This window comes from Miniopterus schreibersii (assembly GCF_964146895.1).
Source record: "Miniopterus schreibersii genome assembly, chromosome: 1".
NCBI lineage: Eukaryota > Metazoa > Chordata > Mammalia > Chiroptera > Miniopteridae > Miniopterus > Miniopterus schreibersii.
The window spans coordinates 154,327,049-154,353,171 of record NC_138101.1 but is presented as its reverse complement, the minus strand read 5'-3'; the positions used below and the strand labels follow the sequence as shown (position 1 = coordinate 154,353,171).

The 26,123-nt window shown below is 38.5% G+C and overlaps 1 protein-coding gene across 1 annotated transcript in view; it reads left to right on the top strand.

Moving 5' to 3' along the window:
* The window catches only part of RFX7 (regulatory factor X7), a 106,633-nt gene extending 81,973 nt beyond the window's left edge, over positions 1-24,660 (top strand). The window contains exons 6-10 of the mRNA XM_081144156.1: positions 11,108-11,228; positions 12,512-12,592; positions 13,235-13,442; positions 16,818-17,113; positions 18,531-24,660. Of these exons, the coding sequence (XP_081000282.1) occupies positions 11,108-11,228; positions 12,512-12,592; positions 13,235-13,442; positions 16,818-17,113; positions 18,531-21,800 (3,976 nt within the window). The 3' untranslated portion in view covers positions 21,801-24,660. The remainder of the gene's footprint in view (positions 1-11,107; positions 11,229-12,511; positions 12,593-13,234; positions 13,443-16,817; positions 17,114-18,530) is intronic.
* The last annotated feature ends 1,463 nt before the right edge of the window (positions 24,661-26,123 follow it).

Sequence of the window (26,123 nt, the reverse complement as noted above, 5' to 3'; positions counted from 1 at the left end):
TTTAAATCCATCTCTGTACCAACCAAAGAAAAAGATAGGTTTCTGGAGTGTTGTGAATTACTTATTCATGGACAAGTAAGCATTATGTATATAATACTTAATATACATAAGTATTATGTATAAGTTCAGTGGCTTGCACGTATTAGACACTCAAATAATTTTGATTATATAGATAATTTAAACATAGGAAACAAAAGTATAGAGGGAAATGTTTGTTAGTAATGAGACTAGGAAAGAGATATCAGTTCTGTCCATGAAATTTGAAAGAATTATGCTAATGATTATTCCTGTCTTTATAGTCAGTATAGTACTATATATAGTGTAGCACTATACCTGAGTCTGGGTATTTTAGTTCAAAAAATATTTCATTAAGAACATACTTTATTTACTGTTGTTTCCCCACAGTGTTTTCACATAGTAGTTACTAATTTAATATGAAGAGTAATTAGAACGGAATCGGATCCCCGATATTGATAATAAAATGTATGTTATGAAAGACTTCATCCCCATTGCGTAGATGAAAACATTAAAGCCCAGAGAAGTTAGGTAACTCTTCCAGTGTCACAAAATTAGGTAGGAGTGACTATAAGCCTGAACTAGTTTATTGATTCTAATGACAGCTTTTTAGTACATTCCTTAGGGTTGTCTATATATAATATATCATCCGAAAATGAAGATAGTTTTACCTCTTCCTTCCTAATCTGGCTTTTATTCCATTTTCTTGCCTAATTCCTCTGGCTGGATTCTTCCAGTACAATGTTAAATAGAAATGTTGAGGCAGACATTCTTGTCTTTTGCCTGATTTGAAGGAGGAAACTTTAAATTTTTCAGCATTAAATATGATATTAGCTGTGGGTTTTCCATAGATGACCTTTATCAGGTTTAGGAACTTGCATTCTATTCCCAGATTGTTGGTTGTTGAAGTTTCTTAAATGCCTTTTCTGCATCTATTGAGATAGTTGTATCAGATTTTTTTCCTTATGCGGAAAATATTGTGAACTACAATATTGATTTTTGTATGTTGAACCCCTCGTGTATTCCTGGGGTAAATCATGTTTGATCATGATGTATAATCTTTTATATATGGTGATAAATTCTGTTTGCTAGTATTGTGTTAAAGATTTTTACATATATATTCATAAGGATATGGTATGTATTTTTCTTTCCTGTGATGTCTTTGGTTTTGGAGGTCAGGGTAATGTTGACCTTATACAATGAGTTTGGAAGTATTTCCTCTTCTATTTTTATGAAAGAGCTCATGAAGGATTGGTATTAATCTTTAACTGTTTGGTAGAATTCGCCTATGAAGTTATCTAGGCCTGGGCTTTTCTTTGTGGGTGTTTTTAAATTTTGTAACTCAGTCACTTTTTATAGGTCAGAGTGTCTTATTTTTTAGTCCATTTTGGTAGTTTGTGTCATTCTAGGAATTTGTCTATTTCATGTGGGTATCCAGATTGTTGGCACACAGTTTTTCGTAGTATTCTCTTATAGCCCTTTTATTTCTATAACATTGGCAGTGATGCCCTGCTTCCATTCATGATTTAGTTTTTTGAGTGTTTTCCATCTTGGTCAGTTTAGCTAAAGGTTTATCAGCTTCATTGATCTTTTCAAAGAAACAACTTTTGGATTTGTTAATTTTTTTCTATTTCCTATTTCACTTATTTCCACTCTAATTCTTATTCTTTCTCTTCTGTCTGCTTTGGATCTGGTTTCCTCTTATTTGTCTAAGATTAGGTTATTCATTTGAGACCTTTCTTCTTTTTTGATGTAGGCGTAAGCAGCTATAAATTTCTCTCTAAGCACTGCTTTCACTACATTCCATAAGTTTTCGTATGTTGTACTTGCATTTTTATTCATCTCAAAGTATTTTTTAATTTCTCTTACAATTTCTTGACCCATTTATAACTTCCACATATGTGTGAATTTCCCATTTTTTCAGTTTTTAATTTCTAATTCCATTCCATTATAGTTGAAGAAAATATTTTGTATAATTTTATTGCTTTTAAATGTACTGTGAGTTGTGTTTATAGCCTAACATACCATCTATCCTGGAGAATATTCCATGTGTACTTGAGAAGAATGTGTATTCTGCTGTTGCTAGGTGGTGGGGTGTTCTATAGATATATTTTAGGTATAGTTGATTTATACTGTTGTTTTATGTCTTCTATTTCCTTGTTTATCTTCTTAGTTCTATCTGTTATTGAAAATGAAGTATTATTATTATTGTTGAATTATCTGTTTCTTCCTCCAATATGTCCATTTTTGTGTTACGTCTTTTGGAGCTCTGTTGTTTAGTACGTAATAGGTTATGTTTGTTATCTTTTTGATGGACTGACTCTTTTATCATGAAATAATGTCTTTTTTTGTCTCTAGTAACAACTTTTGTCTTAAAGTCTTTTTCTATAAGTATTTATGCTGTATCTTTTTCTTTTCTTATACTTTCAACCTATTTGTGTCTTTGAATCTAAAATATAGAGGGTGAGGCAAAAGTAGGTTTACAGTTGTTCCTATGGAAAATAATATATAATAATCAGTAAATAATAATACAAGAATAAACTCTGTTTTGCATACTCACAACTCTAAACCTACTTTTGTCCCACCTTGTATATGTAATACGTAGATGACATAGAGTTTGATCATATTTTATTCTAAATCTGTTCTGCATGTCCTTGTTTTTTAATTGGGGAGTTTAATCCATTTACATTTGCCTTTATGCTATTTGTTTTCTTTAAAATGTCTTATGTCTCTTTTGTGTTACATAGGTATTTTCTATTGAACCATTTTAATTCCCTTCTTTTTTTTCTTTCTTTTTTTTTTTTTCCTTTATGCCGCCCCTACTGGGGATCAAGCCCACGACTCAGGCATGTGCCCTTACCGGGAATTGAACCGTGACCTCCATGTCCATGGGTCGACGTTCAGCCACTGAGCCACACCGGCCGGGCTCCCTTGTTTTTTTAAAAATTATTTTCTTTGATTGTCCTGGAGATCACAGTTAATACCTTAATTTATAAAAACAAACAAACAAACAGAAAACAATAACAAAGATAAACTAGTTTGGATTATACCAACTTAACTTTAAAAATATATATATATCTGTTTAAAATGTGTGTGTGTGTATCTGTTCTCTTTTCCATCCCTATTCTTTTTTATGCATTGTGTACTCATTAACAAAGCTTTACATTTGATGCTTTATACAGTCATTTTTTAGATCAGGTAGGTATAAAGGAGTTACAATAAAAAAATATATTTAGACTGTATTTTATATTTACCTATGAAGTTACCATTACTGGTGTTTTTTATTTGTTCATAGGAGTTTGAGTTACTGTTTAGTGTCCTGTCATTTAAGTCTGACTGACTGCCTCTAGTATTTCCTGTAGGCCAGATTTGCCAATGATGAATTCTCTCATTTTTTTGTCTGGCCATTGAAGTGTCTACTTGGTTAGCTTAGTGGTCAGCTATTGATTGGACAGAGATTTTCTTAAACACCTTGAACCAATTAAATCTCCCAGTCTTTGTCAGAGGTCTGGGGATGGGGTTGAGGGTGAGGGTGGATGCCATAAACACTCAGTTAATCAGTTGAAAACCCTTCCTTTGCCGTCACTTCCTGCTCAAACTAGAGCCTCAGGTTTAGCCAGAGGTGAGAACTTAGCGCTTTCTGGAGTCTTGAAATGCAAGACTGATGACATGTGCATGGCCTCTATATTCCCAATAATATGTTGAAGTTTTTCAAAGCTTCAGTGGAAATCTTATTTTCCAGCTTTTTAAGTTTTTGTTTGCCCCAACTGTTATTCACCGTCACGTAATTCTTTTTAACAACTTCTCTACCCCATCCTTCCACCCCTGCAAGGGACAAAGCATCTTAGAGTGGGTCAGCTCCAAGACAAGTCAGATAACCTATAGGTGGAGTCTTCTATAGAATCCATCTCTCAAGACAAGTAATGACAATTCTTTGGCATGAGGCTTTGAGAACACTCCAGCTGTGTTATGTTTATTCTACTGGCTACCATGCTGAACCAAGAATATGAGCTATTTTCAATGCTACTGTTAGAGAATGGGGGATCCCTAGGGCAGGGTAAAAATGATACAAAGCTGTTCTTATTGAAAACGAGCTATTTTTCTTAGATAAGTGCTCCCCAGTTTTCTGCAAGCCTTGGGTTAATTGTCAGAGTTCTTAAAAGTTAATATTTTAATATTAAAATATTAAAAGTTAACTTTTAATATTCTTAAAAGTTAATAGCATTTTTCAGTTTTTCCATTGTTTTATAGAGAACAATAAAGCATGGGGAAAGAGGGTCAAAATGTTGAGCTTTAGATTGTAGTCAAACTAAAGTTGTTATCAACTTAAAATAGACTGTTAAGATATAAGTTGCTATATGTAAGCCTTTTGGTAATCTCAAAGTACAAACCTATAATAAATACACAAAAGATATAGAGAAAGCAATCTAAGTATACCACTAAAGAAAGTCATTAAATCACAAAGGAAGGGAACAAGAGGAGGAAAAACAGAGAGGAACTACAAAAACACCAGAAAAAAAATTACAATGGCAATAAGTACATACCTAGCAATAATTGCTTTAAAGGTAGATGGATTAAATTCTCCAATATGATGACATAAAGTAGCTGAAATTCTTTTAAAAATACAAAACATTTATATACTGTCTACAAGAGACTCACTTTAGATGTAAGGACACACACAGACTGAAAATGAAGGAGTAGAAAAAAAGATCTCATGCAACAGGAAACTGAAAGGAAGTTGGGGTAGCTATGCTTGTATCAGACAAAATCAGCTTTAAAACAAAACCTAGAGGGATTCTAAGATGGTGGAGGATTGAGTGGAAGGTACACTGACACTCTCCCAGGACCAAACTGGAATTACAACTAAAATATAGAAAAACCACCCTGAATAATCAACTGCAAGTGAAGACTAGCTGGAGAGCACCCTCATAACCAGGACCTAAAGTGGAGGCGTTATAGGGACTGGTAGGAAGTGCAGAGGCACAAGAGGGCTGGCCGGGCTCCCACAGGCAGCAGCTGAAGGTCCAGAGGGATATCTCAGCTGTGGGGGTTCCCACTGAGAACTCTGGGGTCTCAACCCCAAGCTGGGTTTCCCAGCCCAGAGCACCAGAACTGAGAAAGGCGCCCACATAACATCTGGCTGTGAAAAGCAGCAGGGTTTCTGTCTGCCTGGGAGAAATGGCTGTAAATGCAGGCACCCTCTTAAAGGGCCAACACAAAGTTTCATGTGCAGCCACTCACCTTGGGCTCTGGTGAAAGAAGGGCAGAGTGAACTAGAGCTATGTAAGGAGTTTCTGGATTGCTGGCTTGGGAGAGTGGAGCTCAGAGGGCAGTCATCTGGATTCCTGTGCTGAGTCATGTCATTCTCCCCATGCTGCAGAGGACATTTTTTTCAGGTAGCTTTGGGGGGGGGGGGGGGATACCCCTGCCCCTCCCCCTCCCCACCCTGTGGAGTTTCTATAGCCTGAGGCTCTTTAAGAGACTGTTAATAATCAGCTGCCCCACCCTTTGGAGTTTCTACAGCCTGAAGCTCATTAAGAGACTGAATAACAGCCTCTGGGTGCTTTGAGTCTGCCTGATTTGCTTCTGAACCCAGGCAGGGCTTGGAAAAGTAGACCTTGGTGCACATCTTGGTCCTGTCCAAACACAACCAGCCCCAGAAGAGGAAACCAGAAGCTGTGGAGTGTGGAAAACTTCAAACAGGGTGCTCAAGGCCAGTCACAAACAGCGTCTGACATTGGCCTGCACCAGAGACCATCCAAAAGACTGGAAGTCCTAGCAAACCTAACTAATACATAGAAACAAATCCAAACAGGTGGCCAAAATGGAGAGACAAAAAAACAAGCCCTAAATGAAAGAACAAAAGAATTCTCCAGAAGAAGAACTAAATAAAATGGAGATAAGCAATCTATCAGAGAGTTCAGAATACTGATCATAAGGATGCTCAACAGCATGAGAAAAGAAATGGAAACTATGAAGGAAATTAAGAATGACAGTAGAAATTTAAAAACACTGGAAGGAATAAACAGCAGATTAGAGGAAGCTGAGGATTGGATCAGTGAATTAGAAGACAGGGTAGAAAAAATACTCAGAGAACCAAAAAGAAAAAACAATTAAGAAACAGGAGGACAGTTTAAGGGAGATGTAGGACAACATGAAATGTAACAGTATTTGCATTACAGGAATACCAGAAGATGTACAAAGTAAGCAAGGGTTAGAGAACCTGTTTGAAGAAATAATGGCAGAAAACTTCCCTAACCTGGTCAAGGAAAGCGTCACACAAGTTCAGGAGGCACAGAGAGTCCCCAGCAAGAAGAACCCAAAGAGGCCCACGCCCAGACACATCATAATTAAAATGCCAAAAATTCAAGACAAAGAGAGAATCTTAAAGGCAGCAAGAGACAAGAAACCTGTTTCCTTCAAAGGAGCTCCCATAAGGCTGTCAGCTGATTCTCATCAGAAACTCTACAGGCCAGAAGGGAATGGCATGAACTAGTCAACGTAATGAAAAGCAAGGATCTGAAACCAAGAACACTCTATCCATCAAGACTCATTCAAAATAGATGGTGAAATAAAGAGCTTCCTCCATGGGGAGGGCAGGGGGCTAAAGGAGTTTATCACCACCAAACCAGCAGTGCAGGAAATGTTAAAGGGACTGCTGTAATAAGTAGGAGAGAAAGAGAAACATAGGTTTAAAGAAATAAAATGGCAATAGATAAGTACTTATCAATAATAACCTTAAGTATAAATGGATTAAATACTCCAATCGAAACATAGGGTAGCTGAATGGATAAGAAAACATGACCTAAATATATGCTGTCTATAAGAAACCCACCTCAAAACAAAAGACTCACACAGGCTAGGAGAGATCGACAGCAATACAGTCATATTAGGGGACTTTAACACCCCACTGACTTTACTGGATAAATCTTCCAGACAAAAAAATCAACAAGGAAACAGTAATTCTAAACAGCACACTAGAGCAGATGGATTTAATTGACATTTACAGAACATTTCACCCCAAAGCTGCAGAAGAGGCATTCTCCTCAAGTGCACATGGGACATTCTCAAAGATAGACCACAAAACAAGTCTTTACAAGTTCAAGAAGATTGAAATCATATTTAGCATCTATCTTCTCAGACATTTACACCATGGAATACTATACAGCTGTAAAAACAAAGGATCCCTTACCCTTTGAGACAGCATGGTGGGACCTGGAGAGTGTTATACTAAGCCAAATAAGGCAGTCAGAGAAAGACAAGTATCACATGATCTTATGAACAAAATAGATCCAGAGACATAGAAGCATGGAACAGACTGATGTGTCTCAGAGGGAAAGCAGGGGTGGATGGGTGGGTGGGGAGAGATTAACCTAAGAACTTATATGCATATATGCATAACCCATGGACACAGACAATAGTCTGGTGAAGCCTGGGGGGAGGGATATAGAGTAAAGTGGATCAGTGGGTGAAAAAAAAAGGGGGGCATTTGTAACACTTTCAACAATAAAGATTAAAAAGAAAAGTGTAAACCAGAAAATAAAAAAATAAAAAATAAAACAAAACCTGTAATAAGAAACAAAGAAGGGTGTTAATATAATGATAAAGAGGTCTATGCAACAAGAGGATATAGCACTTGTAAACGTTTATATACTCAACATAGGTGCATTTAAATATATAAAGCAAATACTAACAGACCTAAAGGAAGAAATGGACAGCAATACAGTAATAGTAGGGCACTGTGATACCCACTTACGTCAATGGATTGATCATTTATACAGAAAATCAATGAGGAAACATTGCCTTAAACAACATGTTAGATCACATGAACTTAACTGATAAATACAGATCATTCTATCCAAAAGCAACAGAATATATGTTCTTGTCAAGTGCACATGGAACATTTTTCTGGATAGATTATATTTTAGATGACAGAACAAGTCTTAATAAATTTAATAAAATTGAAATTATATCAAGCATCTTTTCTGACCACATTGGCATGAAACTAGAAATCAGTAACAAAAGAAAAACTGGAAAATTCATAAGTATGTGGAGGTTAAACAACATGCTGCTGAATAACCAATGGGTCAAAGATGAAATCAACAGAGAAATCAAAAATCACCTTGAGACAAACAAAAATGGAAACATGACATACCAAAATTTATGGGATGCGGCAAAAGCACAATTCCAAGAAAGAAGTTTATAGTGATAAATACCTATCTCAAGAAACAAGAATATGCAATGGAGTAAGAACAGTCTCTTCAATAAACGGTATTGGGGAAATGACTACCACAGGCAAAAGAATGAAACTTGACCAGTCTCCTACACAATACACAAAATCAACTCAAAATGGATTAAAGACCTGAACATACAAGAATATCACAGTATAGAATTGTGAATCATAAGAAGTTTTATTCTTAAACTTTGCCTACTTTTTAATTCAGGAGGAATAATTTGAGCTGTTTATATGTCTACAAGATATTTTTTATATTTATCCACTAAAATAAGGTCATTGTAAAAAAATAAATCATTATTCCAAAGGTAAATTCATCTATTTTTGTGAAATAATTAAGAATCAAAATCCAAATAAAATCAGATGGTCAGCATCTGAAATCACACTCTGGATTAGTTCTGTTTGACAAGCAAATTGGTCATCTTTATACTTAACTTTGCCAACCTTATACCTACCACATCTACCAAATTTAAAAATTTTGGTATACTAATATAATGAAAAACCAACAGAATCAAGTCACAAAGAGAGAGTAAGAATGAGTATACTCTCTCTCATTAGGCTCATTGCCCTGCTTCTCTGTATTTGGTATCAGTTTGTTTAGGCCCATCTGCCCATGCTGTCATAGGAGCCAGTGGGCATTGGTTTTTTTGGGTTTGGTGGTTTTTGTTTTGGGGGAGGTGTTTTTGATCTTATTGTGTGTTTCTTGTCATTTTAAATATGACATAGTTAATGTCATATTAAAGTTTAATGTGACTCTCAAATCTTGTTCCTAGTGCTGAGCATAAAATGGTGAACCAGACATACAGGGTGGACAAAAGCAGGTTTAGAGTTGTGAGTACACGAAGCAGAGGTATTCTTGTATTATTATTTATTAATTATTGTATTATTTATTTGTTACGACTATAAACCTACTTTTGCCCACCCCTGTATGTGGTCACTGCCCTGATTGAGGAGACAAGTAAATTGGCTGTTAGATAGTTTTAAGTCTTGAGAATAAGAGAAAGAGTACACTGATGGGAAGTGTGGTTAGGGTGTGGCAGGAGGGCGTTGCTTTAGATAGGGTAGTAGGAAGAGATCCTTTCACAATCATAACATTTATGTGGGGCTCAGAGGGTAAGAAAAATAATGACCCAGGTAGGGGACATAGCATGTGTCCGTTTCCTTAGGTACGAAGGAGCCTCCTTCACATTTTCTGTGCTGGTTTAAGCCATAAAGATGACTGATTGAACTTGCTATCATAATGGTTATGACTTAATACAATTCGCTTAAATTCTCAGCACCCAAAAATCGTCACCCCTTCAGGTTATAACGTAAAGCTTGATCAGTGAATCAGAGTATTGCGTTTTGTCTCAATTATATGATGTATCTTAAATACTTCTGTAGAGGGAACTCTCAATATGTATTAGCTCCTCCCCCTCCTCCCTACTCTTCAGCATTGTTGGGAATGTATTTGCTGGGCATCACTTCCCCTCTCCACCACCACCAGAGGGGAATGGGTTTTGGTGTAGAGATAGATAGGACATGATCAAGAAAAATGCCATTGTCTCCAGACCTACCCCTTTTCTCTCCAGTAAGACTCCAGAGGGCCCTACCTCCTCCTGAGTATATCCCAACTCAACTTCCTGTGTTCAGGTCACTTCAAGAATGTCGCCAGGATATTTATTCAGCAGAACTCAAGTCCCAGTGACAGTTGTACCCTGCCCACCAGGCCTTCCAGTTGTTTTCCTTTGTTTCTTCATCCTAAATCTCTTTGGCTCTCTACCACATATCTTCATCTAGAAGCTGTTCTAGTTCATGCTAAAATGGGGAAAGGGGAGCTTGATGCTTGATTGAAGTACTTGGGAATTCCTCTCACTTCCTCTTATTTTTCTCAGGTAGTGATTTTCCCAAAGGTTGTGAGGAAGGTCTTGGTAGCCAGAACAAGATGTGGCCTTGGCCTGCTGCTGCACTGGTAGAGGAGGGGGTGTCCTTTTACCTGTGACTGGCACCTCTAGAGCATAGCAGAACCCCTGATTCCAGCAGTGATTAAGACTTAGTTTGGCCCGGCCAGGCGTGGCTCAGCGGTTGAGTGTCTACCTAGGATCCAGGCGATCGGGGTTCGATTCCCGGTCAGGGCACATGCTCCGGTTGTGGGCTCAATCAATGACTCTCTCGTCATTGATATTTCTGTCTCTCTCTCCCTCTCCTTTCCTCTCTCTGAAATCAATAAAGATATATTAAAAAAAAAAAAAAAAGACTTAGTTTGTTTCCGTGGTCTCACTTGAAGTTACTGCCTTACAAAGTCCTTTTTTCCTGGCCATAATAAGGGTGGTAGGGGTGAGGAAAGAACACTGGACCTTTGGAACTTCTCTCCATGGCTTTGTTTTTTCTCTTATGGGTAAAATGAGAGTGTTGGTATAGATGATCTCTGAGGTCCCTTTTAGTTCTAATATATCATGTTTCTATTTTAAACCAAGTGGTAGTTTTGTCTCTAATATCTGACATACATATGTTTATATTGGAGATTATCCCAGTATGTGAGCTTGATATATGTGTAGAAATGTATAGCAAAAAAACCTCTACCATTTGGGCTGGACATACTCATTTCAGAATGCAGGGTTAAACCACCAGTATGTTTTATTGGAAGCTTCTTGAATGCTATTGAAAGCAGCAGTACTGTCTACCCTGAGGATAAATTAAGCTGACTAAACCTGAGTTATTCTCCAGAGAATGACGACCATATATCGGTGAAAATTGTGGTGAATGACCTGAAGATGTGTTTTTCACTTTGTCAGAGGGGTTGCATTGTTTTGAAATAGCACTGTGCTGTGTAATTCTGAGTTCTGTTGCTCTCTAAATTGGTCCCTTCTTCTTTTGCAGGAGTTACTGTGACAATCTTGGTTACCATCCACTAAGTGCTGCTGACTTTGGAAAGATCATGAAAAATGTCTTTCCAAACATGAAGGCACGTCGCCTGGGCACGAGAGGCAAATCGAAATATCCTTTACCAGAATGGTTTTCAGTAATCTCTCTTAAGTTTTCACTTTTGCAGAACATCTGCTGTCCTATTTCAACCAGCAACTGTATTTGGAAATGAATTGAAATCGATAAATACATTCAACTCAAAAGTACTTAGTAGAATAATTGCAGATGTTATGTTCCCAGCTACTTCTCAAACTGCAGGAGAAATAACAAATCGTGGTTGTTAAGATTGTGGTAGCTTTCACCTTATTCTGTCACTGTAATGTGTTCTTAATGGTCTGACCTCCTTTAACAGTAAGACTGACCGAGGCGTGCCATAGGACAGCAGTTGTAAATTATCAGTAAAAGTGGAGAAAGATGTTAGCTCACTTTCTTTCCTTCCTTTAATTTAGAAACATAGGATCGCCTTTGCAAAATATATAACATTCAAAAAATTTTCTTGTGGAATTTGTACTGGAAGATTAGTGCTCTCCGTAAAGTATTTCTCAGCCAACCGTTTAAAGCCTATATTAAAACTAAAGCCGGGTCCCTCTTGTGATGGAGAAATACTTAGGAGCAAACAGAATAAGGAAATGAAAATTCAGAATTTACTAAAGTTCTTCCTACTCTTGGAGGAAGATAGAGGGTCTGTGCATCATATGAGAAGTGCTTCAGCTCTCTCTCTCTGCTTAGCTCCAGGCCTTTCTCACAGCACAAAAATTCACTACTATGGAGAGCAGAGGACAGGAAGGGGAAGGTGGAGGCTGCTTTTCTAAAATGGTTCCAGGTGTTCTTTAACCACCTGTTACACGACCTGCCCTTGTTTTCTAAGTACAAACAAAAATGTCTTGATGTGTCTTTGGCATGTTGCAGGTGATAATCCTGTGCGTTTCAGTGGAAAAAGAGAAATGAAAAGGTTAAAGCCCTTGTGACACTCTTAAGAGTTGTTTTTGTCCCAGTGCCCTGGGCTAAAGTTTCCCTTCTCTGTTCCAGGTTTCCATCTGGATATTTCTTTCCTTCTGACCTGTTTGTTACTGGTGGCTGGCACAGCTTATTAGAAACATTTATTCATTAAATTTATAACAGATGAGAACTATTTTGTTTCATTTAAGACAGTGACATTCTACAAAGACTGTTCCCATTTCAAAGGAGTGAAAATCCTGAGTTTATAATATTAAGGTTTCTCTTACTGAAGAACTCAGAAAAGTAGATATTTCATTCTGATTTTACTTTCATTTCATATGTGATTCCTTCTCAAGTGCTGATTATAAAAGCAGTTCATTTAATTTAAAATACTTTAGACCTTAACTGTGTGTTACATATTGCTACAGTGGACTAAGGAAAAAAGCTTTTGTTCATATGCCAACATTGCCCAATCTTGACTTTCACAAAACTGGAGATGGGGTAAGAATTCTGCCTTTTCTTTTTAATAAGTTGAATTGTATCTTAATATCGACATTGAAATGCATGCTTCATAGTCTCATTTGAATACACCCAGGGACCAGGAACTCTGCCTTTCACAAAATAAATGAGGAAAAAAATTCAACAGTGGCTGAAAAATGTTAGTGTATATGACTTAAATCAACATGACTTCTGAAATTAGGGGGAACAAGGTAGATCTAAACTTACTGATGTGTAAATATATCTGTTAGATTTATTGACAATATATATGTTGTCAGGAGGAAAAATTAAGTTGTAGAGTAATATGTATATTATAAATGTTTTCAGAAGAGAAAGTACGACTAGTAGTATAGTTTTGGTGATGTCAGAAAAGCCTTTAGAAACATTCAAAATATATCATATATTCTTACCAAGCATTTAAATGCTGTATTCACAGTGCTGCTGATGGCTGTGTACCGGTGGCGATAGACATGGGCCCTTTCCTCGCAAGGCTCTCGCATGCCTGCCAACAGATCACCTCATGATACTTTGACCTGAAAGATTTAGTTATATTTTCTAATTAAGAATACTTATCTTGAATGTGCTTCAGTTTAATTTCTCTGAACTTTTTTTAAAAAGTTAACATTTTGTCTTTATTTTGTTTAGTTGGAAGGAGCTGAACCTTCTGGGCAGCTTCAGAATATCGATGAAGAAGTCATTTCCTCTGCTTGCCGTCTCGTGTGCGAGTGGGCCCAGAAGGTGTTAAGCCAGCCTTTTGACACAGTCTTGGAATTGGCCCGCTTCCTGGTAAAAAGCCATTATATTGGCACCAAGTCAGTGGCAGCTCTGACTGTAATGGCAGCGGCACCGCCAGGTACAGAGCTACCGTCGACAAGCCAGCGCTGAGGGGGTGTTCCGGTCTGTAGCGCTGGCAGCAGAAGAAGGGTTTAGCCAAAGGACTTTTTTGTCTTTTGAGTATTCGTATGCGTTCACTCTTACGTACCTTAACACTGAGTTCATACAGATTTGTGGGCCCACAGAGGTAGTAATAATAACAGTCCTTTCGTTTAAAGCTTAAAGCTATAGTTATGTGTATTGCTCTGCTGAGAGATGAAACTTAAGATTTCCCACTTGATACTAACTTTTAAAATTTAAAGAATACATGTATATATGGGTATCTAAATTAACAAATATTAGATAAGATTAAATTTTTAAATTACTTGAAAGACTCCTATCCCAGAAAGTAATGCTTATAAATAAAATGATCTCTGGACAGTATGGGAGGTGCCTTAGTCTCACAAAAAATAAACTGTATTTCTTTTTAAAAAATTTATCTTTATTGTTGAAAGTATTACAGTTGTCCCCCTTTTCCCCCCATTGACCCCCTCTACCCCACTTCTGTCCTGCCCACCCCAGGCACTGTATTTCTGATCATAAATTTCTAATTGGGAAGGTCATGAGTGGGTAGTCATGCCTCAAGCCTATAACTTCTTTAATAAAGGGTTTTAAGCCAGACCTAGGTTATCCAGGTTAACACACCTTTGAGATACCAGAAATAATACCCCTGGAAGGGGGTAAACAGAGCACATAATCTTGTTAATGATCCTGTAATTCATTCCCTGCCTTGCTTTCTCCCACCTCTATGTAGTTCCATCCTTAACTTCAAATGCATAAAAGAAGCTGCAAAGCTGTTATTCCCCTGGAGTATTTCATTCTCCTGCATATGTGGTCAGTTTGGCTCAAATAAACTCGTGAAAATAAAAATATATTAAAAAATTGTATGAAACATTACTATAAAATAAGAGGGATTTTAATATGCAAATGAGTATTTTTATTCAAATAGGAATTTTAGAATTGATAGTTTTAGGAATTGACAGTATTGTTGGAATAAATTACTTCTTCCTAAATTAATGGTTGTGCAAAGTATCAAAAGAAATTTTTAAATGTCTCATTTCGGTCCTACCTTGTAAACCTAAAAAAGAGTGCGTAACTTGGGTAATTACTCTAGGAAATTATAATTTCCATGAAAAAATGTGTCAACATGAAACTTGTTTTCCAGAGATGATTCTTCTGATTGTTAATTGTAAATATTTTTAAACTTACAAAAGACTTATCTCAGCCAGAATTTATAGTCTCTGAAATAACTTCACTTTTTTATCTTAATCATTTTAATAATATTTTTTCATTCAGTTCATACTTATCAGAAGCTTTAAACTTTTGTGATGTGTGTGTTTGTGATTGTTTTGTCCTTTATTTTATGGTCAATCGAGGACCCACTCCAGCAAAATAATCTCTTACTAGAGCCTTGTCATAATTTTCTTGTCTAGATGTAAACCGTGTGACCCAGATCTGTTTGCATGTACTTACACGTGAGCAGGAGAGTGCTTGGGCAGCCTTACCTAGCTAGATAGCTTGCGTATGTCACCTCATGTATTCCCCCAGCTTTCTGTGAGGTAGGTGGTATTCAGTCCCATCTTACAGATCAGGAAACGACTTGGGAGCGTTAAGTAATTTGTCCTTAGGCAGATAAGTAGTGGGGCCAGGATTTTAAATCTGATCCGCCTGTCTCAAAAGCCCAGGTTAACTCCAAGACACCATGCTTACCTTCTGGCAAAATGAGATTTTAAAAGATAGGGGCCCTTCAACTCCCTGTGTTCTGTTTCTCCTCTCCCTGTTCACACCTAGAAGGGAACTCTTCAGCAAGTTGAGGACTGAGGAGGTATCAGGGGGGAAATCTGTCTGTCTTGTGTGCCACATTGCTCATAAAGTCTGAAAGAAATATTGAATGAATTTTTAAAGCATAAAATGTAAAGAGAAGTGTGTGTTTTTAAACAAAAATACTAAAAATGACAAATGTTAACATGTGTTTTCCCTTTGTGAAAGTATTCAGCTTGGGAATTTGACTAAAAATTGCGTCATTACTCAAAACATATTTAGAATCTCTCTTGAAATTTTGTTCTCAGTCATTGCTGCATTTTTTTGAATACCTTCAGTAGTAATCTTCATCCTTTGAAGGTGAATATGTGGGTGGGGTTTTTTTTTGTAAATTTAGTCTCCATAGTATATAGAACAGGTTGTGTTACAAATGTTCTTTTGTAAGTCAGCTGCTTGGAACTCATTCCTGTCAGAAAGCCTGGCAGGAGGGGTAAGACAGCTTTGAGCCTTTGGCAGGGACTCTCAGGGGTGCAGGTGCCCAGAAGCCGGAGCTGAGGCTGGGGGCCAGGAGGGAGCTGTGCCATTTGAGTTGGATTTGAAGAGAGAGAAAAAGAATACTTAGGAGATAAAAGGTGTTGAGGGGTCAGAAGATGAGTAATTATTGAGAAGTGGGAGAGAGCTTACAGTCCCTTCTTTCTCTCCTTCCTGTCTCCCCCTCCTCAAGTGGTCGTTGTTAACAATGAAAAGCAGAAATAGGGCTGGGGAAAGGAATGGCAAGGTGTACCAGAAGGATGGTGTTTCCGCTCATTTCCTCTCCCCACTGTTTTTACCAACCACAGCTTACTTTCTGATGACCCTAATGCCACACCCTAAATTTTAAAATTGTTATGATCAATTTTCCTTAAATTAAAATTTATCTCTTGCTTATTTTATAATTCTTTTTTCTCAGTGTTGATCTTACTACTTCAGTAAAAAGTTTTCTCAGCAACAGTTTTTCAGGATACCTTGACCTCAGTCTTATTAAGAACCTGCTTAATTTCTCATAGGTTGTGCTGGCATAATTATACAGTAGCAGTTAAAATAGTACCTATTTTCATGAATTTCTGGGAGAACTAAATACTTCCATATCGATTTTTTTTTCTAAGATATGGATAGTTTCAGCAAATACTTATTGAATGCCCCTCATGGGCTGAATATTAAAATCATAGAAATTCATGAATTTCTATTAGAGAAGGAGGGAGGGATATCTGCCAATAAAATGTGAAACATGCTCTCTTGGCATTTGTTTATCTTACTTAGCTTGAGCACATTTATGACACAGCTCCTTCTCTTCAAAATCTTCTGTTGTTGGTTTAACTGAAACTGTCACCAGAGTTAAATCATATTTTTTAAGGTTTCCCCCTAAAGTCGTATTGACAAATGTATATAAACTGGAAGCCTTAATACTTCTGCTTTATAAAGAAATTGTGAGTTAAAATCTGTTGGTTTGGGTTGCTTTGTCCAGTAGAGGGGCACATACGCAAAGAAATTGAGCCTTAACCACCTTTTAGGAAGGAGAGTATTTACTTCACCTCTCCTTTCTGTTTATTTTCAGGAATTAAAGGAATTACCCAGCCTTCTGCTTTTATACCTACAGCTGAAAGTAATTCCTTTCAGCCTCAAGTGAAGACTTTGCCGTCGCCTATTGATGCTAAGCAGCAGTTGCAACGGAAAATCCAGAAGAAGCAGCAAGAACAGAAACTACAATCCCCTTTGCCAGGAGAATCCTCAGCAAAGAAATCGGAAGGCACCGCAGCCAGTGGGGTGACCAGTCTCTCCAATGGAAATCCCGCGATCCTCTCCCCTCAGCCTATTGGTATCGTTGTGGCAGCTGTCCCTAGTCCCATCCCGGTAATGTCATTGAACAGTGTTTGGCCTTCTCGGGATGGTGGGAAATCGATCATTTAATTAAAAGTAGCACACAAGAAGGAGGAAAATACAGGAGTAGATTCATTATAAACTGATTTTGTGACCACGGATAAATTTAGTTTTGTTTGGTTGCCTTTTATCCAGAATACTTCATTGATTACGAAATGAACTATAAAATGTAAGTGAGAGTACAAAGGTCCAGGATGTGTAAAATAAGCATGTTGCCAGTCAGAGCTTTGTGTAAGAGAGGAGTCACTTTCAGAGTTGTCTCATCTCTGGCTAAGCCAGGGCAATGCAGTTATAAGCTTTTCGGGGGTTTAAACTTTTTTTCTTTTTAACATTCAGATGGAGCAAAATTGTAATGTGTACTAATGATGCTTTCACATAGACCTAGCTCTGTGGCTTGCTGGACGTAGGACCTTGGGCAAGTCCCTTAGCTACCCCGAGTCTTATTTCCTTATCAACAAATAGAGGTTGCGGTCTTCTCCTTTCCTATCTCACACAACTCAACTTATGATGAAAGGGGCTTTTAAAATAAGAGTGCATTGCCCTGCTGGGTGTGGCTTAGCAGTTGAGCATCGACCTAGGATCCAGGAGATCGCAGTTCCATTCCCAGTCAGGGCACATGCCCGGGTTGTGGGCTCGATCCCCAGTTAGGTGGCGTGCAGGAGGCAGTCGGTCAGTGATGACTCTCCCATCATTGTTGTTTCTCTCTCTCTCTCCCCCTCTCCCTTCCTCTCTCTGAAATCAATAAAGATATATTTTTTAAAAAATAAAAATAAAATAAGAGTGCATCATGCTAATAAAACAAGGTGGTATTTTATGTTATTATAGATGATATCATTAAGGAGATATCTTATTGTTGTTTTGTTGTTGTTCTTATCATTGTTATCATGTCATTAAAACTACCTGGTAACCATACTCTTGCACTATTCACGATAGAGCAAACTTGGAGACAGTAGTTTTATATGAGACCCGCCCACTGTGGTTTAGTTACTAATGTCCAAGGCAGACCGTTTATAAGACAGTCTCCCCATGAGTGAGTCATCTTGGCACAGGCTCCTGGTAGATACCCTTACAGTTGTGTGTTTCTTCAAGATTTTATCTCCTCTTCCTATAATCTCCTTAAAAATCATTGTTTTAACAAATATTCATTATCTTAGTAGTGTTCTTATATATCGTATTTTGTAACTATATTGCACTTATGTTGCATTTATTATAATATTAATATATGTCTGTATAGAACTCAATGTAGAAGAACTCTCATCTAACATAGGAACTGTCTTTTTTGTTTCTTTTTAGCATAACATTTATGAAAATGCCTTAATACTATATATATATGTGATTACTGTTAATATCCTAGACTTGTTAAACCTGATTTTTTTTGTTTTTCTAATAGGTCCAGCGGACCAGGCAGTTGGTAACATCACCAAGTCCAATGAGTTCTTCTGATGGCAAAGTTCTTCCCCTCAATGTACAAGTGGTCACTCAGCACATGCAGTCTGTGAAACAGGCACCAAAGACTCCTCAGAACGTCCCAGCCAGTCCTGGTGGGGACCGTTCTGCCCGGAACCGCTACCCTCAGATCTTACCTAAACCAGCCAACACCAGTGCACTCACCATCCGCTCTCCAACTACTGTCCTTTTTACTAGCAGTCCCATCAAAACTGCTGTTGTACCCACTTCCCACATGAGTTCTCTAAACGTGGTGAAAATGACAGCAATATCCCTCACGCCCAGCAACAGTAGTGCCCCCCTGAAACATTCTGCCTCAGTAAACAGTGCTACAGGAACAACAGAGGAATCAAGGACCTTCCCACAGATCAAGAATGGTTCTGTTGTTTCACTTCAGTCTCCTGGATCCAAGACCAGTGGTGCCGCTGGAGCATCTGCCGTGGAAGTCAAAATGGAACCGGAAATGTCATCAGATGAGCACCCCGTGCAGTGCCAAGAGAATGCTGATGGTACTAAAGCTCCTAAAACGCCTAGCGCCCTTTTGGGACAGAAAAGTCATACAGATGGAGTAGTGCAAAAACCTTCAAATGAAGGTGTCACCGAAATAAAAGCAACTAAGGTCTGTGACCAGAGGACCAAATGTAAGAGTCGCTGTAATGAGATTCCACCAGGCACTTCGACAGGCAATAATCAAAGCACTATCACTCTCTCAGTTGCCACTCAGAACTTAACATTCACCAGCACCAGCTCACCATCTAATGGTGACTCAATAAATAAAGACCCTAAATTATGCACTAAAAGTCCAAGAAAGCGACCGTCTTCTGCATTGCAAGAGTCCCAGGTGCCTCCGGTAAAGAAACCCATTGTGGAACAGCTTTCTGCAGCCATCCTAGAAGGTCAGAAACCAGGCAGTGTTAAGAAGGACCAAAAGGCTCCACATTCAGGGAAAGCAGAAAGTTCAGCAGCAGGTGCTCCTCTTCCTAGCAAGATGTCAATAAATGTCAGCTCACACGTAATGGCAAGCCAGCCGTTGAGTTCAGCCCTTATTACCAGTGATTCAGCTTTGGAGCAGCAAACACCGTCGTCATCTCCGGATATAAAAGTAAAACTTGAAGGGAGTGTCTTTCTCTTGGACAGCGATTCAAAAACAGGTGGCAGCTTTAATCCAAACGAATGGCAGCAGATGACTAAGGACTCTGAGTTTGTCTCCGCCGCCTGTGAACAACAGCAAGATGTCAGTGTTATGACGATTCCTGAGCACTCTGATATCAGTGACTTAGAGAAATCTGTCTGGGAATTGGAAGGAATGCCGCAGGACACATATACCCAGCAGCTACATAGCCAGATGCAGGAGTCGTCTTTGAATCAAATACAAGCACAGTCTTCAGATCAGTTACCTCTACAGTCCGAGCTAAAAGAGTTTGAGCCTTCTGTTTCCCAAACAAATGAAAGCTACTTTCCTTTTGATGATGAACTCACACAAGATAGTATCGTGGAAGAGCTGGTGCTTATGGAGCAGCAAATGTCAATGAACAATTCTCATTCTTATGGTAACTGTTTGGGAATGACCCTTCAGAATCAGTCCGTAACTCCAGGAGCTCCCATGTCATCTCACGCCTCCAGCACCCACTTCTACCATCCAATCCATAGCAATGGCACTCCGATCCACACCCCCACTCCCACGCCTACTCCTACCCCAACCCCAACCCCAACCCCAACCCCAACATCTGAAATGATTGCTGGGTCTCAGAGTCTGTCACGGGAGAGCCCTTGCTCCAGGCTAGCCCAGACCACACCTGTGGATAGTGCTTTAGGAAGTAGCCGACATACACCCATCGGTACTCCACACTCTAACTGCAGCAGTAGTGTTCCTCCCAGCCCTGTTGAATGCAGGAATCCATTTGCATTTACCCCTATAAGCTCCAGTATGGCATATCATGATGCCAGCATTGTCTCAAGTAGTCCTGTGAAACCGATGCAAAGACCCATGGCCACACACCCTGACAAAACCAAGCTTGAATGGATGAATAATGGGTACAGTGGGGTTGGCAGTTCATCAGTTTCTGGCCACGGCATTCTCCCAAGCTATCAGGAACTGGTGGAAGACCGTTTCAGGAAACCTCATGCTTTTGCTGTGCCTGGACAGTCTTATCAGTCCCAGTCCAGACATCATGACACTCATTTTGGTCGTTTGACTCCTGTCTCTCCTGTGCAGCATCAAGGTGCCACTGTAAATAACAGCAACAAACAGGAGGGTTTTGCCGTCCCTGCCCCTCTCGATAATAAAGGAACTAATTCGTCTGCCAGCAGCAACTTCAGATGCCGGAGTGTGAGCCCTGCTGTTCATCGCCAACGTAATCTTAGTGGAAGCACCCTCTATCCAGTATCTAATATCCCCCGATCTAATGTGACCCCCTTTGGAAGTCCAGTAACCCCAGAAGTTCATGTTTTTACAAATGTTCACACAGACGCATGTGCCAACAACATAGCTCAAAGAAGTCAGTCAGTCCCATTGACGGTCATGATGCAGACAGCCTTCCCGAACGCTCTTCAGAAGCAAACAAACAGTAAAAAAATAACCAATGTTTTGTTGAGTAAACTCGATTCTGACAATGATGATGCAGTGAGAGGTTTGGGCATGAACAACCTGCCCTCCAATTACACAGCTCGGATGAATCTCACTCAGATTTTGGAAACTTCCACTGTTTTTCCTAGTGCCAATCCTCAGAATATGATCGATTCCAGCACTTCTGTGTATGAATTCCAAACACCATCTTACCTCACCAAAAGTAATAGCACCGATCAGATCAGTTTTTCTCCTGGAGATAATCAAGCACAATCAGAAATTGGAGAGCAACAATTAGATTTCAGTAGCACTGTTAAAGACCTGTTGAGTGGAGACGGCTTGCAAACCAACCAGCAGCTGGTAGGTCAGGTAGCACCTGACCTCACTAACACTGCGGCTGATTTCTCAAGCGATATCAGGTTGTCTTCTGAGCTCTCAGGCAGCATCAATGATTTGAACACTTTAGACCCGAATCTACTGTTTGATCCAGGTCGTCAGCAGGGACAAGATGATGAAGCTACACTGGAAGAATTAAAGAATGACCCATTATTTCAACAAATCTGCAATGAGTCTATGAGCTCTATGACTTCGTCAGGTTTTGAATGGATAGAAAGCAAGGACCATCCTACTGTTGAAATGTTGGGTTAAATTGTGTTTTATAACATGTAGCACACTGTATCTAAAGACATATGTATTGTATTTGTCTTAATGGAAGTGCCTCCCGCAGCAGAAACACTTATTATTAATTGTGACATTTTAAAAAAGAGTTTGCTGCAGAAGTGGTTTTCTTCAATAGGAAATGGTTAGACTCGCCTCAGTTCTTAAAAAGTTTCTGAAAAGACAGTAGGCTGTAGAAGAACGAGTATTAGGTTTTAAATTTCATAATGTTCCCCATTTTAATCACATTGTTTGCTAGTAAACAGTTGACTAACCAGCTTTTACAAGAGCAGTCTAGATCTTTATTTTGTGTAAGTTCATTTTAATTCATTGGTTGGTCTGCACAGAATTTAGAGGAAACCATTGATTGTAGGCATAGGCTTTCTGTTGTTGTTGGCATTATCTTTTAGCTATGAAATCATAGATAAGGTGAATTGTAGGCAAGAAGTTCTTCCTCGAAACAGGGATAATATTCAGGTTATTATAAGTATTTAGGCTTGAAGCATAGAGCTACTGTAGAACGAAAATTCTCTCTAGGACATTCTGGGACTTCAGTACCACTTGCACCTGCGATGAAGGGCTTAAATAGGAAAAAATAATGAAAAATTAAATATTAAGGAAAGCAAAAGCTGCGCTATAACTGTTAAAAGGAAAAACTAGTAGCCATTTATATTTGTGACCTTGCATTAATCTTCTTTCAAAATTTTGATTTTAATAGGGAGCTGGCACACACACACACACGGAAGCCCACAAAACAAGTAACTACGAACATGATGATTTAGTGGAATGAAACAGGCATGTTAGAAAAAAATATTTTATGTTTTATCATTTGGTAACTGAGACAGGGGAATTGAGAAGGACAATAAGTGCATTTTTTTCTTTGTTTCCTCACAGTGACTGCCTGCACATACTAAAGTTCTATTTAAGGTTTATTTTGAAGCTTTTTTATAATATTCATCAGTCCTCCGTTTTGTAACTGACCCCGTCACTCCTCCCGAACGTGGTAATTCAGTCTGAGCATTGGGGCCTCTTTGAGAGACAAGCAGGAGGGAGGTCACGTGAAAAACTAAGCAAAAACATTTCACCACCTGAGGTCTGAAGCCACCAACCTTTATGTCTCTGATAAAACAAAGGGGGATATCGATAGTACTTGAAGAAGAGGAGCATTTTATTACATGCTTAATTTATTTATTGTGATAATCACAATTGCAAAATAAGCACTCAGGATTTGTTTTAAAATGTTTCTCTCAATGGCTCCCGTTTTGTTTTATGAATAATTATTTATGAATTTCATGTTGACACCAATCCACTCACTAGTTGACTGCTCCATTAAGCTGTTTTCAAGATTACTTTGAGATGATTTAAAAATTGCCATTAGACTCCTAAAGCTGGCATTTAAACCGTTGCTCTGCTACCTTGAACCTAGCTGTAAGTTTTCCTTTACCTCAATTAGTAAGCCAATCAGAAGACTACAATCAATGAATATTTAACAGTTCTGATGAAGGGTTTAATTTAATAAGGTTTCACTGTTCACTAAATTTGCAAGGTAGGGTATTAACATATTTTGATAAATAAATGGTGCTAGGGTTGGCTCAGAGGTTTATATATCGATATGTCCTAGTTATTGGCAATTTGTGTATGTTTGCTGTTATCTTGATTTAATGACCTGTTAGATATTTTTTCTTGATGCTAGTTATTTCTTCACTGTACATTGAGACACAGCACTACTGCACACCAAAGTATGCAATACCCAAAGGAAACTGTGCGACTTCTGTAACAGATGATGGGAGCCTTTCTATACGAGATACTCTGAAGAGGTTTTGAGGCCATTCTAATCCCATGTTTACATTATTAGCTTCCTACTAATATAAAAATAATGGAAATCTTTTTTGATAAAAAATAATAATAAAATAAAAACTGGAGGATTTTTAACCCCTGTACAGTATTGCAGCAAACACTTTAAATTTGGTTGAATTCGTCCAGCAAACTTTCTGGGGTTCATATATTGCACTAAATTTGTTGAACCTGTGGTAGGCACATCTCTTAGGATAAATGCAACCAATACAGTCCACAGATTAAACTTTTTAAATGTGTTTCATTATGAAAAGACAAAAAATGTCATCAAAGTGACAGATAAAATTGTCTTATGTAGCAATGTGCATTGATCTCAATGAGATATTTCTATTTCTTATTCTCTTACATGAGAATATTACAGCAGGAAGAATTAAGTTTAGTTTGCTTCACCATGTTAATACATGATCACAAAATGTGCATGAGTGTTATTGACTTATCTTGTACAGTACTAGGTATTCCTGTAACCACTTTTTTTTTTCCCTTGGCTGTATTGAAACTGGTTCCGTGTCAACCAGACAAGCATAGTTATTCACAAGTTATTTACTTTTTTTATGTTTACTAACTCGGCTTAGTTATTGTTGAATATGTTCTTTTCTCGGATTATTTTCATTGTTTTGATGTTTAAAACATTTTGCATACTGTTTATCATGATAAGACTTCATGAAGTAAATAATTTTGCATATAATTGCAATAAGCACTGACTTTTGAACTGAAAAGAAGGAAAGTGTTTTGTGCAGTGCATCTGAGGTTCATATAAGAGTCTTGTACTATAATGTGCTTACCTACACCATAAATGACAAAAACAAGCCCTGTTTCATGTTTTCATTTAGTGCAAAAAGTCAGATTTCCCCAATGTTTTGTTGTCTGTTGTACCTGCTAAAACTACAGTAGTTGGATATTGCAGTAGCATTTCAGTTCTCCTTTTTTATTGAAAGTGCTCAAAAATTGTTTTTTAAATGTTTTCAAAATCAATTAAAAACATTTTATATTAAACTGACTGGATCTTAAGGTGATTTATGGGATCTGTTTATAAACAGACCTGATGCCGTTCTTCTTTGAGCTCATGAAATTCGGGGAAATGGGTAAGAATCAGTACAGGGCACAACAGTGCTGCTGACCTGCTCCCTGCTCTTCACCCAGAAGGGTGCAGCGCCCTGACTCCCCCGAACTCTGCTGTTCACTTAGGATCTGTCACCAGCAGGTGGCATGTGGCATAGAGTTTTATGTTGTCCAAAAAAACCCATCTTTTGCTTATTCATATAATGTTGGCTTTACAGTGTTAACCTGTGGAGTACCTAGATATGTAAATGTTTGGAGCTTCGAAAAGAAAAATAATAGAAAAAATGGAGAAGATTTTTAAAGCACAGCTGTATTTGAAAGCAGTTTAGGCAAACCAGAACTACGAAGTGGCAAGCGTACCGAACTTGTAAATCAGAACCCGAGTTGTACGCCTGGAAGCAGGAAAGAGCAGCCAGAAATTTCAACTCCTGCAGAGTAATGAAAAACAAGGGTCTGAGATGGAGCCTCCTCGCTCTGGGAACTGAGGTGAAGCAGCATAACGTACATTGTAGGGACTATACCATTGTCGCCGGGGCCTGGGCCAAACCGCCTACTCGTCTGTAGGTCTGTGGTAGCCCTGCGTGTGGACAGGTGTGGAGGCAGTTACAGAAGGAAAGGAGAGTAGGGGTTCGGAAGGGAGGAGGGGGAGGTCAGGAAGACTCCCACGCAAGACGGGCCTCAAGCCCTGGCCGGTGCTGCTCAGCGCTTAGAGCATCAGCCCGAGCACCACAGGGTTGCGGGTTTGATTCCCAGTCAAGGGCATGTACCCGGCTTGCGGGTTCGCTCCTGGCCCCCAGTCGGGGCGCGTGCAGGAGGCATCCAGCCGATGTGTCTCTCTCACATCAGTGCTTCTTTCTCTCTCTCTTCCCCTCTTTTCCTCTCTCTCTGAAAAGCAGTGGGAAAATATCCTCTGGTGAGGATTAACAACAACAAAGATGAGCTTCAAACCAAAATCCTAAAGTACTTGAAGAAAATGAAACCAATCCTAAGAATGACAATCAGCAATCACTCAAGATAAAAGTAATGAACTACCTAGACGTTCATTTAAAGTAAGTATTTTAGGGTTATCAGTGACAGAAGGAAAAGGAAAATTTAAATAATCAAGAACAAATAAAGCAAGAACCAGGGGATATAATAAACCAGTATGAAAGTCTGGGGGGGAAATTGTATAATTCCTGAGGTGCTTTTGGTTGCAAGTAAAAGAAAACCTAACACCGGCTAAAACCGTAAGGACACTTACTTTTAGGTTAAGAATTTTGGAGACGGCAGGGTTCATTTAGTGTAGTATCAAGTGTCCAGTGCAAGGAAATATATATATACACACACACACACATATATATATACTTACATTATCAAGTACTGTGTTTCTGTTCCATCATCAACGTTGCTTTTCTGTGTCTG